Source organism: Lucilia cuprina, chromosome 4 (genome assembly GCF_022045245.1).
Source record: "Lucilia cuprina isolate Lc7/37 chromosome 4, ASM2204524v1, whole genome shotgun sequence".
Lineage (NCBI taxonomy): Eukaryota > Metazoa > Arthropoda > Insecta > Diptera > Calliphoridae > Lucilia > Lucilia cuprina.
In genome coordinates this window covers 75,850,157-75,866,338 of record NC_060952.1, presented here as the reverse complement: position 1 = coordinate 75,866,338, position 16,182 = coordinate 75,850,157, and the positions used below count along the sequence as shown (strand labels likewise).

At 27.1% G+C, this 16,182-nt stretch overlaps 1 protein-coding gene and 1 non-coding gene across 4 annotated transcripts in view; one reads left to right on the top strand and one right to left on the bottom strand.

The window, feature by feature from the left end:
• The first annotated feature begins 2,025 nt into the window (after positions 1-2,025).
• The window catches only part of LOC111677908 (chitin synthase chs-2), a 31,239-nt gene continuing 17,082 nt past the window's right edge, over positions 2,026-16,182 (top strand). For 2 of the 3 annotated variants that reach the window (XM_046947727.1, XM_046947725.1), the window contains exons 1-2: positions 2,027-2,167; positions 15,079-15,399. In XM_046947727.1, coding sequence (XP_046803683.1) covers positions 15,290-15,399 — 110 coding nt within the window. In that variant the 5' untranslated portion in view covers positions 2,027-2,167; positions 15,079-15,289. Of the gene's footprint in view, positions 2,168-15,078; positions 15,400-16,182 lie in introns of all 3 variants that reach the window. The other variant, XM_046947726.1, reaches the window with a different exon arrangement.
• On the bottom strand, positions 9,728-9,800 carry Trnar-ucg. Its single transcript has one exon. It is a non-coding gene; the product is annotated as a tRNA-Arg (tRNA).

Here is a 16,182-nt window from a genome sequence, read left to right as displayed (position 1 = left end):
GATAGATAGATAGATAGATAGATAGATAGATAGATAGATAGATAGATAGATAGATAGATAGATAGATAGATAGATAGATAGATAGATAGTTATTTAGTTAGTTAGTTCAGTTCTAGTTCAGTTGCACTTATAGTTCAGTTGTAGTTCAGTTCATTTCTAGTTCAGTTCCAATTCAGTTCTTTGTTCATTTCTAGTTCTAGTTCAGTTCTAGTTCTAGTTCAGTTCTAGTTCAGTTCTAGTTCAGTTTTAGTTCAGTTCTAGTTCAGTTCTAGTTCAGTTCTAGTTCAGTTCTAGTTCAGTTCTAGTTCAGTTCTAGTTCAGTTCTAGTTCAGTTCTAGTTCAGTTCTAGTTCATTTCTGGTTCGGTACAAGTTCAGTTCTAGTTAAGTTCTAGTTCAGTTCTAGTTCAGTTTTAGTTCAGTTCTAGTTCAGTTTAGTTCAGTTCTAGTTCAGTTCTAGTTCAGTTCTAGTTCAGTTCTAGTTCATTTCTGGTTCGGTACAAGTTCAGTTCTAATTCAGTTCTATTTCTGTTCTAGTTTATGTCCAATACAGGTCTAGCATAGTTCTAGTTCAGTTCTTGTTCAAAATCCTAAGAATTATGTTACCATCGGTCTTGTTGTGCCCTCTGTTACAAGTGCATCAGATGTCAATCGAAATACTCGATAACCGTTTAAACACACCAGAACATTAACATACCGAAGGCTTCTATGTCCGACTTACATACAAATATTTGCATACTACAAATCCAACCCAAACAAAAATTTTTTGCTCCATTCTTTTTAAATCTTCAATAAATCTCTCCAGCTTTAATCACCTTTTTTAAAATTCGCAACTTTCTGCTTTCTTTAGCATGATCTTATAAAATTAGAAGCCAATGAAAATTGAACAGAATTCAAAAAGTTTATTTCTTTAATAAAACTATCAACTTTGCTTTTAAACAATCAAATTTTCACAAAACTGTTTAGAAAAATTTCTTGAAATTTCTAAAATCAAAAAAACTATTGTTAAATGTTTTTTCTTATATTTTAAATTACAATTCCAAACAAATTTTCTCTTGCTCGGCCATATTAAATTAATTTTGTGTCTTAAGTCTTTTGTTTTGCCATTAACAAATCAATACGTGAGTTGTTTAAACTTGCACACACACACTATTATAAGTTATTTTTTTTACATTTATATAAAAATGTAAAATGTTTTAAACAGAATTAACACACTTTTTATACAAAATTGTTGTTGTTGTTGTGGTTGCTGTTCTTTAAATCAAATGACATTTTATTTAAACACAAAAACTCTCTGCATCTAAAGAGCTTTAAAAGAAGTTCTCTCTATTTCTTTTAATGAACAGAGTAATTGTTTAAATTAAATTATTAAACAGTTAACATTAAAAATTATACAGTTAGCAATAAAACAAATTGAGCAAAATTTTCAATTACTCAATTAAATTTGCATAACAGAGAGAGAAATTTTAAAATATTTTTGACAAAAATTACTGTAAATTTGCGTTTTTTTCTTTAGATTTATTATATTTAGGTCTTTTTACAGTTACTTTAATGTAAATAAACTTTAGCTTTTTAAGGTTTGTTAATCAGGTTTGTTATTGTTTTTTTAGTAATAAATAAATAATTTCTATTGATTTGCAAATACAAAAACCTTAAACAAAATTGAAAGTGTTTAAATCATTAAGTAAAATGACTTGACTCATTTAATACAATTTTTTAATAAAAAAATTAAATAAATTATTAAAATATTTATAAACTATTTATTTTTTTATTTTACAAATATAAATTATTTTCTTTAACTTGGTATTCCCCTTTCAAACCAACAAACTGACTCATTACTTTCAAGACCTTTAAAAAATGTTAAACATTAATAAAGTAAAACCTTCAATCAATCCTCTACAACTTCTTTTAAAAACCATGACACATCATTTCATATTGCTTCCCAACGCCATCATGGTTTTAATAACATAAATTATCAGAAAATACAACAAAATTTTTACAGTTTTTTTTAAGAAAAATTGCTTTAAATTCCATTTTAATGTTATTTTAGCGTTTTTTTTTAACTGCAACAAAGGATTTTTTTGCTAAAAGCTAAGAAATAAAATCCACTAAGAATTTAAAAAGAAATCAAACAGCAACAGAACCAGAAAATTAGTCATTTCCCTTAAGGTAAGTTAAACTGCTAATAAAATATTTATTTAAAATTAAATACAAATAATAAAAAAAACTGATAACCTTTAAAATATTTTATATTGCAAATATTATTTATGTCTCGTTATTTGATTGAGGCGTGGATTATAACAATAATTTTAAATGACAATCAATATCATTATGTTTAACAGTATTTTTTTCATTTTTTGCAACTTTCCGGTTTGTCTGGTTAACAGTTTTTTTTTAACTTAAGGAGGACTAACTAAGAAATATACATATATATTTTTTGTTCCACCATATTGTAAATGACTTAAAAATAACATTTATAGTTATTTCCTACTTTCAAACTACCAGCATAATTTTTTTTATTATAACATTTTAATGTAATTCTTATACTATTTTTAGTTTCCAAAATGACATCTGTCCTTTATTTATGGTATTTTGCGGTATATTGGCAATAAAAGTTTACGACAGATATTGTGCACAATTTAGTTGTGTGTTAAAAACTTGCTTTAGACTTTAATTTAAAAGCTGAAGTATAGTATGATAAGCTGCAAACAATGTGCTGTGTTGCTCTCATTATTATATGGTTTAAAAGGTACTTAAAAAGTACCTTTAGAAAAATGAAAAAAGTATCATAAATTCCCTTTTGTAAACTTATATTTCAAAAGATGATAAGAACCGGATGAATAAATCTTCATCCGGTTCTGGTTAAGTTCTAGTTCAGTCCTAGAACTGAACTAGAACTGAACAAGAACTAAACTAGAACTGAACTAGAACTGAACTAGAACTGAACTAGAACTGAACTAGAACTGAACTAGAACTGAACTAGAACTGAACTAGAACTGAACTAGAACTGAACTAGAACTGAACTAGAACTGAACTAGAACTGAACTAGAACTGAACTAGAACTGAACTAGAACTGAAGTAGAACTGAACTAGAACTGATCTAGAACTGAACTAGAACTGAACTAGAACTTAACTAGAACTGAACTAGAATTGAACTAGAACTAAACTAGAACTTAACTAGAACTGAAATAGAATTAAACTAGAAACCTAGATGTGTTTAATCTACATTGCTAAAGTATTTTCACAGCTCCGAGATAAATGTAGACAAAATTCTTAAAAATTTAATTTTTGGGGTTTTTGTTTCAAATTTTGAGAATCGCGGGATTGATTCCTTTGACCTTTTTACAAAAATTTTTAAACTTTTTATTTAGAATAAAAATTTCAAGAAATATTGAAAATTTGAACAGTTTTTAAAACTTGTTCATAAAATTCTTAACGGTAGTCAGAGATGGAAGATTTAACTTAAAAAATAAAATTAAATATGTTACATATTTTTGTATTTAATTAATTTATTTTTTTCAATTTATAAATATTATCTGCTCTACTTTTTGCGATTTTAAACATTTTTTTTTTCAATATTTTGTAAAACTAAAAGTAACAATTAATTTTGAAATGCTACATAAATATTACTTCATGAAACTCGAAACCCAATTTTGAATCAATAAACTATAATTGTTATAAATTAATTAAAGCATACAGGCGAAACCAACAAAGCGGGGGAATTGGTTTAAATAATACAATAGAAACTAAAACTCTTTAAGACGTCATCCAAACTAAACAAGAAATTTAAACAAGCTAAAAACTTAATTTTACAATAAAACTTATGAAAGAAACTATAAAAGTGAAAGTAAAACTAAAAAAACCAAATAAAATTATACAAGCAAAAAAAAAATGGAAAAAACTAGTAACCAAACTGAAGAAAAGAGTTAAAAAAGCTTTTTTTCTATTTTTCAAAAAAGCATTAAAGCGCAACAATGAAATAAAGCGAAAAAAATGAAAGAAAAAAAGCGAATGTTGAACTATTACCACAAACTAAAGCGCACACGCTCTAAAGATACAATTTGAAAACAACTGGATGGACAGACAGACAGACAGACATACTAACTACTAGTACTACTAAGCTATTTATTTGAATTGACCAAGCGAGCATTAAATCTAAAAAAAATTGTATATAAAATTTATTCTACCGCTTTTTTTGTATTTGTTAATAAAACATGAAACAAAAGCTGCAACAACAACAACAAAAAGAAACAAAATTTAACTTAATGTTGTTTTCAATTCGGTTTCATTTTATTTTTCTTTCTTAAGTTTTAAACACGAGAACACCAATATGAATGTGCTAAAATTATTTCATTAAAAGTCTTTGTTTAAAAGTGAGACCAGTTTCATTTAGACTTGTATTTAAAATAATGAAAAATAAAAAAACTGGCTGACTGACCGACCGACCGACCAAAAATACTGGTCATACAAAGAAACTGAAAACTTGCAAAATACTTTATATATTTTTTTGTTTTATATTTTTTAATAATTATTTTAATCTATGGTGGGTTTATATATGTACATATTGTACGAATTAAAACTGAATTTTTTTTCTTTATTTTTTGTTAAATTTTTTGTTGAACTCGTATCCGCCGTGAAGTAGAATTGTATGCAAAATGTTAAGTTTATAATACTTGTTTCACAATTTTTGTTTTATTTGTTTATTTTTTTTTTTTTTCTGTAAATACCAAATTTTATATCCTCATTTTAGAAACCGTTATTATAAACTTGTTTATTTTTAAATTTAATTTCATTTTTAATTGTGATAATTTCTAGAAAATAATACAAAAATCTTAGAAAGCCTACCTTACTTGAAAGTTTGTTTCTTAAGTCTTTTGTTTTAGTCTAGGCATGCAAAGTAATGTAGGTAAGTAATTTCCATATATTCAAAGTAGAGCTACATTTAATTAGACTTGTTTTAAACAGGATTTCTAGAATTTCTTTGTTATGATTGTTTAAAAAAGAAAGTGTAAAAACAATTTTACTTTTTGCGCTATTTATTGCCTGCAAATATCAACTGACTTAAACTAGAGGTGAACTAGAACTGAACTATAATTGAAGTAGAACTGATCTAGTTCAGTTCTTGTTAAGTTCTAGTTCAGTTCTAGTTCAGTTCTAGTTCAGTTCTAGTTCAGTTCTAGTTCAGTTCTAGTTCAGTTCTTGTTAAGTTCTAGTTCAGTTCTAGTTCAGTTCTAGTTCAGTTCTAGTTCAGTTCTAGTTCAGTTCTAGTTCAGTTCTAGTTCAGTTCTAGTTCAGTTCTAGTTCAGTTCTAGTTCAGTTCTAGTTCAGTTCTAGTTCAGTTCTAGTTCAGTTCTAGTACAGTTCTAGCTCAGTTCATGTTCAGTTCTAGTTCAGTTCTAGTTCAGTTCTAGTTCAGTTCTAGTTCAGTTTTAGTTCAGTTCTAGTACAGTTCTAGCTCAGTTCATGTTCAGTTTTCGGTTAGTTTAGAGGCTTAACGTTTGATTTGAATGTCAACAAATTTAACTTTCGGAAAACATAATGTTTTTTTTATATGAAGGTTTCAAATAAGTCACAATATCTCATAAACCTGTTGAGATCGGATTTAGCATTTCTAAATCCTTATGTTTTGGTCTTTGGATTTTGACTTATTCAAAGTTTGTAGAATTGCCTTATAAAATATCTTCGAAGAAAGATAAGTAGTTATTCAGTGGAAAAGTAAGTACTTTCACTTCGATCCGATATTACTTGTCTGCTAAACGTCTTTAGTAAAGTTCCTATGCATTAATCCTTTTAAATATCAGATATCTCTTGAACAGTTTTCAAATTAAAGCCCTTTTTAAAACTTGTGTTTTGTAAGATAGTTAGTTTTGAATATATTTCCTTTTTTAACAATACTTTTCTGAATATATCGCTGCAAAAGTCGTTAAGAAACTTTTATTTTTGAAAATAACTCGATATCTTTAAAATTATAGAAAGAATCAGGCTTAGGGAAAAGTTCCAATAAAAAGTTACACGCATCCAAAATTGCAACGAAATTTGTCCGGTATATCCTTACTATATCCAGTATAGGAAGTATTTCAGAGGATTTTAATATATTATTTCAAATGTATGTTCTCTTTTCCTTCATTTAATATCACGTTACCATCAGTCTCAAGATTTTAAAGTACTCTATCACTTAAGAATACTAATTATGACATCTTTTCTATAATTCTTACCCCAAAAACTAACTAATTAAATATTCTATGAGCATAGTTTGTTTCACACAGAATCTCTATTTTTTAAAAAAGGAAACATACAAATAGTTTATAATTCCTATTTCATTTAGTTTTATTTTATTTTAATTTTTGTTTACTTTTTTTGATTACTTTTTTTCCTCAAAAAACTCTATTCGAAGACAAAGACATTGCTGGAATATATAAAATTTTGCGGTAAAATAATACAAAAACAAAATTTGAACCGGTTTCATGTATTTAAACAGGAAAAATAGTTTTTATTTTTATGAACATAACACAAAACTATTCATTGAATTTTTAACTTGAAATGCGACAATTGTTGGATTTTAAAACATTTTTTATAAAAGAAAAAAAAAACGAAAGAAATCATTATTTAAGACGGACAGATTTTGGTATTTGAACATGTCAACTAATAAAGAAACCAGATAACTTGTAATGTGTAATTCTTTAATACAGGGTGTTTTCAATTTAGTTTAACACTTCAAAAAAACGGAATGACTAATAGGAAAAATATGTTTAGTGATCACTTTGTAAGTATTTACTCTTAAAGTATAATGTCCATTCAATCCTCAATGACTTTTATTATTTAAATTATTTTAAAAACTTTTTTTAATACATTTAATAATGGGTGTTGTAACGTCAATGTTATACATGTTATGGTTATCTATTGTAATTATTGAAAAAAAACTCTACTTTTGTGTTTATTTTTTCTATTGTCCAAAAATTCCGCCCACCTGGTGTAAAAATTCGAATAAATGTACTTTTTGTAGCCAAATGTCTGTACAATCATTTATTTTAATTAAAAAAATTTCATTTCATTGTTATTTCTTTAACTTTAAATTACTTAGCCATTCCTTTTTTGGTGTTGAAATTATTGCTGTTCAATAATAAGTTTTTTAGAAAGTTAGTTTAAAAAAAATTGTAATAATATAAAGTATTTATAAGTAAAACTTAGAAATTATGGGCGTTATTAAGGCTTTACTATTAATGTTTAACAAATTATGCCTTTTTTTATAAAAATTTTAATAATATTTATTATGAAACTACATCTTAATTTGATAAAAAAATTAGCATCTGAACTTTAGAAAATTTTGTGAAGTTCTATAGAAAACAAACGTTTTGAAAGCTTTTCTATGTAAAAAGTTTTGATAGAAAGCTTTTATATAAAAATTTTCAAAAGAAAGCTTATATATGTGAAAAGATTTTCTTTATATAAAGCTTTTCTATAGAGCTTTTTAGAAAAAGTTTTATTTTATAAAAAAGAATAGAAAGAGTTTTATGAGAAAGCTTTAGGCATAAAAAAAGTTTTCTAAAACAAAGTCTAAAGATAACGTTCGATAAAAGCCGTTTCTATAAAATAATTATAACAAAAGTTTTTAAGTGGAAAATGTTTCATAAAAAAGCTTTTCTATAGAAAAAGTTTCTTAAAAAAGCTTTTCTATAGAAAATATTTCGATTGAAAAATTTCTACATAAAAGTTGCGTTAAAAAACTTTTCTATAAAAAAAACTCTTTTAGATAAATAGTTTCATTAGAGGTTTAATAGAAAGCCTTGCTATAGAAAAAATTTCTATGCAAAGTTTTATATAACAAAAAGGTATGAATGCTTTACTATAGGAAAAGTTTCATTAACTGAATTTCTTCAAAAAAAATTTATGTTTCTTCTATAAAAAAAGTTTCTTTATAATGTTTCTTCTATAGAAAACTTTCCGTTTAAATGTTTTTATATAGAAGAAGTTTCGTAGTAATGTTTTTGTATAGGAAAAGTTTCGTTTCAATGCTTTTCTATAGAAAAAGTTTCATTAGAATGTATCTTCTATATATAAAGTTTCGTTGGAATGTTTTTGTATAGGTAAAGTTTCGTTAGAATGTTTTTCTATTTAAAAATGTATCTTTACAACGTTTTTCTATAGAAAAAGTTATATTAGAATGTATCTTCTATAGAAAATGTTTCGTTGGAATGTTTTTCTATAGAAAAAGTTTCGCTAGAATGTATCTTCTATAAAAAAGTTTCGCTGGAATGTTTTTCTAAAGTAAAAGTTTCGTTAGAATATGTTACATTAAAAAAAGTTTCATTAGAATGTTTTTCTATAGAAAAAGTTTCATTACAATATTTTTCTATAAAAAAAGTGTCGTTAGAATGGTTTTCTATAAAAAAGTTTCGTTAGAATGTTTTTCTATTAAAAAAAGTATCTTTACAACATTTCTCTATAGAAAAAGTTATATAAGAATATATCTTCTATAGAAAAAGTTTCGTTGGAATGTTTTTCTACAGAAAAAAGTTTCGTTAGAATGTATCTTCTATAGAAAAAGTTTCGTTAGAATGTTTTTCTTTAGAAAAAGTTTTGTTAGAATGTTTTTCTTTAGAAAAAGTTTCGTTAGAATGTTTTTCTATAGGAAAAGTTTCGTTAGAATGTTTTTCTATAGGAAAAGTTTCGTTGGAATGTTTTTCTTTAGAAAAAGTTTCGTAACAATGCATTTCTATAAAAAAAACTTTGTTAATAATGTTTTTTGTACAGAAAAAAGTTTCGTTAGAATGTTTCTTCTAAAGAAAAAGTGTTCAAACGACACTGTTTCTTTCATAGAAATGTTTCGTGTGGAAACATTTTCAATAGAAAAAAATTCTAAAGAAATAGTTTCAGCAGGTGTAGCACTTTCAATATAAAATAGTGTAAATAGAAAGTTTTTATATAGAAAACAGTTTCCATGAAAAGCTTTATTAAAAAATGTTTCAATAAAAAGCATTTATATAAAAGAATTATTAATAAAAAGCTCTTTTAAAGAAAACAAGCTTTAATAGAAAATAAGCTTTAATAGAAAGCTTCAGGAGAAGACTTTTCTATAAAAATTTCGTAAAAAGTCCTTTTAAAGGAAAAGTTTATATTGTAAGATTTTCTATTAATTATTTTTTCGATAAAAGCTTTTTACATAAAACATTTGGACCGAAAGCTTTTCTATCAAAAACGGTTTCAATAGTAAGCTTTACTGTAGATAAATCTTTTTTATTTAAATTTCTTAGCTGATTTCAAATATGTATTTAATTTCCTAAAATTATTAAAATTAAATTTTTTTTTAAATCTTCATAAATTATTTTAAATTTTAAATAAACGTTTAACCCAATACTAATGTTGTTAATTTAATAATTTAAAAACAAATGTTGCATTTATAAAACACATTTAAATGATATGCCAAAAAATACATTAATGACCATTTGACATTTAACAATAAACAAACAGAACGTAACAAATACAAAATTTATAATAATTTTAACTAAGTAAAAGCTGTTAAAACGTCAAAAGTTTTTATTAAGATGGTAACGAGACAAAAAAAATATAAATATATTATATATTTATAAATAACTTGTTTATATTAACATACATATATAAAGACATAAATAAATTTTAAATAATTTTATTTGCTTTATGTTAAAGCATTTACAACTTTAAAACAAATTTCTTACAAAATTTAAAAGTAAAATATAAAAAAAATTTAAGCTTCGACCGTGACAGGACTCGAACCTGCAATCTTCGGATTCGAAGTCCGACGCCTTATCCATTAGGCCACACGGTCCTTGTGTTTAGCTTACAACGTTTGTTTTATTTAAAACGCAAATTTTCATTAATTTCATGTAATATGGTTAACAAGGGATGCTTCATTTCATTACAACCGACTGACTGAGTTGTGTATGACCTTAGAGAAACCACCCTTAATGATGTTATTAACAGATGCGCATGCATCAGTCAGTCCCCTATAGAATAAAACACATACATACATACATATACTAGACATCTGTATCATACTCTTAATCGGAGTAAGTAGTAACCCGGTAGGAAAATTTTGAATTATTTTAAGTTTGTAGTTTGAAACTTAAATCTTTTCCGGTTTAAGTTTTAATTATTTTTCAGTTTTCTTTAGCTATTTTTTTCACTACAAAACACACCCTTTAATGACCAGTTTATGTTTTATTTTTTGCAAAAAGTTGAAACAAAGTAAAAATGCTGATAAATAAATAACTAATCATACTTTCAAGGTAAACTACAATTTTTATTTAAAACTATTAATTAATGCCAATACCAGCCAGTCAAAGGTACCACCAGCAGTTAAATCTCAATACAAAATGTTTCATAAATATCAAGAAAATTTGCAAATACAAATTGTTACATCTAGACGACTAAATAATGCAAAATCTACATATATTCGATCAAAATATTTAATCTAAACTTAAAATCTATAATTTTATAAAAATTATACATAATTATAGCGAAACTATGTAGTAAAATATATCATAGGTCAAAGGTTATTGCATTTTTCTTAACACTTAATAATTGACATCGAACACATATTTAATTAAAAGTTTTATTAAAATAATCTTTTCATTCAATTTCAACTTGACTTTACTGAGAATCGAACCTGGTATTTCAAATTCGATGTACGATATTCGTTGGATCTTAAGCCTCTAGGCTACAGCAAGCATTGCCTGACAATTCCAATTAAACTAAACACTATATACTCTATACGGCCTGGTTCTTGAAAACTTTACTTTGGTGTTGTTATACCCTACACCACTATAGTGGGGAGGGTATTATACGTTTGTGCTGATGTTTGTAACATACAAAAATATTGGTCCAATACCCACCTTAAAGTATACCGATCGATTCAGAATCATTTTTTGAGTCGATTAAGACATGTTCGTCCGTCCGTCTGTCCGGCTGGCTGGCTGTCCATGTAAACCTTGTGCGCAAGGTACAGGCCGCAATTTTCAAGATAATTTGATGAAATTTGGACCAAGCATATTTTTTAGCACAAGGACGAAGAAATCGGTCCATTATTTCACCTAGCCCCCATACAACCGTACCTCCCGATTTGAACTTTTTATGCTATAATTACGTCAAATATTCTGCTATCTCTCTAAAAATTGGCACAAATAAGTTTTATATAAGTATAAATGATACTGCAGATTTTCGTTAGGATCGGCCTATATTTGACCCTAGCCCCCATACAAACCCCCCTTCAAAAAATGACTTAAACGTCTAAAATTGACTTGTAACCATTTGTATCGCAATGAAACTCAACAAAACTAACTGTTATTTAGAAATATATCCTTTTCCCAAATTTACCGAGGATCGGCCCATATTTAACCTATATAAAGCCTCATTTAGAAATTTTAGTTTTTTATCAATAAATGGCTTAAATATTTTGAAATTATGGTAATATTCAACATAAAAGTTTCTTTACAAAAAATAAAAATTTTATAAAAGTAAAAATTGTAAAAATATACTCATGGTGTAGGGTATCATAGGGTCGGCCATGCCCGACTATACTTTCCTACTTGTTTTTTATATGTTATTGCATTTGATTTTTTTAACGAATTCCCAAATGACTTATTTATCATTGACTTTTAAATAAGAGAAGCCACAAAAGAATTGAAAACCGTCATAAATGATTCATCAACATAATGTTGTTTGTTTGTATTAAATAATTAATTGTTTGTTTGTGTTTTAAATTAAAATTAATTAAATGTAATTTTAAACTGTATTATAGAAATGTCAAACAGAATTATAACGGATTTTTCAGCAAGAAATTTTTTATTTCAAATGTTTTGTATCAAACAAACAATATAATTTTTGAAATAGTTCCTAGAGAACAAGTTCTAGAACTCTCTGGAAGGTGGTTTTAGGGAAGAACTTCTTTTCTAGATTCATAATCTCTAATTTAATTTATATGCAGGTTAATGTTACAAATTTCTCTGAATATATAAAGATGAAGGCTTAGACGCCGCATTAAACGCTTTCACGCGTATAACGCTTTTACGTGTCATTTAAAAGAAGTAAAATTGCCATCAAAAAAAAAGAGCTTCTAAAGAAGTGGAATTTACTCCATGGAAGTGCTGAAAAAGACCTGAAGAAGTAATGATTTGAACACAGGCTTATCATAGGAAGGATGTCCCTTTTTTAATTCATTGCTTCTAAAGTCATTCTCAAGATGTTAAACAAATTTAATACAAAAACCTAAAAATAAAACTTTTCAACTCAAAAAATGTAACAATACAAAAATATATATACCCAGCAAAAGAAGAACTTTCAAAGAAGCGAAAAAGAAGTCGAATTTACTCCATGGAAGTCCTGAAGAAGTGATGATTTTAACACAGGCTTGTCATTCTTTTATTAGATTCCAAATTCACTACATCTTAAGTCATTCTTAGGAAGAAATTTTGATGAACTTTTTTTGGAAGTTATTAGTAAGTGAAATTGTTGCATTCTAGATTACAACTAATTTGACTTAAATAGTATAAACATAAATTAATTACATGCACTTATCAATCAACACCAAAATACAAAAAAACTATACCTTCAATTTTAAACAAAATTGGATTCTTTTCACTTCTTTAAAAGTCAATAAACACCACTTCCATAGAAGGCAAACAAATTCACTTAGTGCTACTTTTGAAGTGGTGATAAATGTTATTCTTTGGAAGTACTTCGTATTATTTTCGCTTCTTCGGAAGTCATTAAACATCACTTCCACAGAAGGTGAAAAAATTTACTTAATGGTAAGTTTGATGTGGCGATTAATGTTATTCGTTAGGAAGTTTTTCGTTTTATTCTTGCTGGGTTTGTGTGCTGAAAGTAGTTTGTTTGTTTGTTTGTTTGTTTGTTTGTTAGTTAGTAAGTTAGTTAGTTAGTTAGTTAGTTAGTTAGTTAGTTAGTTAGTTAGTCAGTTAGTTAGTTAGTTAGTTAGTTAGTTAGTTAGTTAGTTAGTTAGTTAGTTAGTTAGTTAATTAGTTAGGTAGTTAGTTAGTTAGTTAGTTAGTTAGTTAGTTAGTTAGTTAGTTAGTTTGTTTGTTAGTTAGTTAGTTAGTTAGTTAGTTAGTTAGTTAGTTAGTTAGTTAGTTAGTTAGTTAGTTAGTTAGTTAGTTAGTTAGTTAGTTAGTTAGTTAGTTAGTTAGTTAGTTAGTTAGTTAGTTAGTTAGTTAGTTAGTTAGTTAGTAAGTTAGTTAGTTAGTTAGATAGTCAGTTAGTTAGTCAGTTAAATTTTTCAACATTGTAATCAAGTGCCCACTATCAGTATGACTTCTTACAGTTATTTTCCTCTCGGTCTTCCAGTAACCCGTTTCATTCATATCTTAGGCGTTCATGTATCAGTTAGGTTAAAACTCAAATCCGGCGCGAAATTAAAGTTTAGAAAAAGTTTTCGTGACCACAGAATGGAGTCACTAAAACTTGATATAAAGTGAATTTTTCTTCACCCACACAACCTTATGAATGTGACGGGTGAAAGATATATGTGATGGGTTTCATCATGATAGATATTTTGTATTCTTGTTCTTGTCCCTCTTTGTTCGGGAATGTTTTGGGGTTTGTGATATAAACATTGTCCGGACTACAATATTAAAAGTTCATGAATGTAAAAGCTTGTATATGGAACAGCGTCAATAGTAACCACTTCAGGAATTTCATCTTGGATCTTAGAATATCACAATGACCCTGATTACAAACGGAATAAACAAATCGATGTTTTTTGTGATGAGTCTAAAATTTACATATAGAATAAGCATATAAATAGTCATTAAACTCATTAAAGTTCAATTGCCCGTTTTATTAGTTCAAACGAAAAACGTTTTATTAGGATTTTAAATTTAAAATACGCGTATACGATAAACAGCAAGTCACTTTCTAATTATAAAGTAAAAGAAGTATAAAGGTTTTTTAATCATTTTATTACTTTGAAACACTAGAAAAAGCAACAAATCTAAACAAATCTACTTTTTTAACTATAGTTAACTATATTAAAATTGTAAAAAATCGAAATATAGAATTTTCTTAAATTTAAAAATATTGTTTCAAACATAGAATATAAAACGTCTAAAACTACCAATCGAAGTTGTGATTTAAAAATTGTAAAGCTTATTGCCAATTCTTTGGCAATCGGCACCATAGTGTTCTCTCTATGTGTGAGTTCAACAGCAGCCAAAGGTTTCAGCAGTCAGTTATTTTACCTCATAGTGCTATCAACCTCCAAGTATAAGCTATAAATGAATGCATTAAGTGAACATGCTTTCGGTGCAATAATACTCAATCACTAGAACTATTAAGTCCTTGAATACGAAAAAAAGGGAATGTATCGTGTTGCAAGGCGCAACGGTAACAACAACTACAATAACAAAAAGTTAAGCTTTAAAATAACACCCAGTCAGGCAGTCAGACAGACAGACAGACAGACAGACAGTCGGTTATTCAAACGTTTCCATGGCATGACATTAGCAACTTTTTCACTTTAAGCCATATTACACAAAAGCTTAAAAAGATAAACTTTTCGAACAGACAAAACAGAAGAACACGAACTCTATTTTTAGTGGTTTTAAATCTAAAAGAACCTGAATTTAAACAAAGGTACCCACCACCAGCAGCAATGGCGAATGTATTTCTGCAAATAACGTATTATAATAACAAAAAAAAAACTATAGCAATTGTATAATAAATATTCGTAATAATAAATTTAAAATCAGTTTATCAACAGCTTTAAGCAATTTTAATGCGTTGGTACGCGAACCAAAAGCCAAAAGTCGCAAAGAAATAATAAAAAAAAACTAGACTTGCAACACTTAACTTGAGATATTATTTTTTCAATTATTTTCTGTTTTTTTTTTCTTAATGTTTATTTATTTACATATTCGATACCATAATTTTAATTTCAAACTTTATTTTATATTAAGCTTCTCCTGCCCACCTCTTAAGCCCACAAATTGTTGATCACTCTTTTTCTCTCACTATTTTGATCACTCTCATACATTTTAAATCAGTTGTTTATGTTTTAACTTTTTTCCTTCTTCTTTTTCATATCTTTGCAGAGCCAATAAAAACAATTTTTTTGTTTGGAATTTATAATAATATTATTTTTTAACCATACCAACAACAACAACAACAACACATACAGCAACAAAATTGGCAATTTTACGAATTCGCATTTTTTTCTACTATTTGAGCAGTAACTTGGCTGATTTGGCCGTTTGTTTGTGATCGTGTGTTGTGTTTGTGTGTAACCGTGGGATATAGAGAGAGATGTCTAATATAAGACATCGCCCTCTGGCCCCACCGGGTACGGGCGACAGTGATGACAACTTTACAGATGATGAGAGTACACCATTGACACAAGATATTTATGGCGGAAGGTGAGTTGAAGAAAATAACAATAATATGATAATGGCATACATATATACAATGTAGATATGTATGCAGTTGTGTTTAAAAATGTATTATTTAACCATTTAAGTAAGTGTGGACTTTAAAGGAATGAGTTCATTATAGAATTCAATATACATTAGACTGTTGGTAATACAAGATTACAGACAAGACTATAGACTACAATATAGACTAGACTATAGACAAGACTATAGACTAGACTATAGACTAGACTATAGACTAGACTATAGACTAGACTATAGACTAGACTATAGACTAGACTATAGACTAGACTAGACTAGACTAGACTATAGACTAGACTATAAACTACACTATAGACTACACTATAGACTAGACTATAGACTAGACTATAGACTAGACTATATACTAGACTATAGAATAGACTATAGACTAGACTATAGACTAGACTATAGACTAGACTATAGACTAGACTATAGACTAGACTATAGACTAGACTATAGACTAGACTATAGACTAGACTATAGACTAGACTATAGACAAGACTATAGACTAGACTATAGACTAGACTATAGACTAGACTATACTATACACTAGACTATAGATTAGACTATAGACTATACTATACACTAGACTATAGATTAGACTACAGATTAGACTATAGACTAGACTATACACTAGACTATAGATTAGACTACAGATTAGACTATAGACTAGACTATACACTAGACTATAGATTAGACTACAGATTAGACTATAGACTAGACTATATACTAGACTATACACTAGACTAT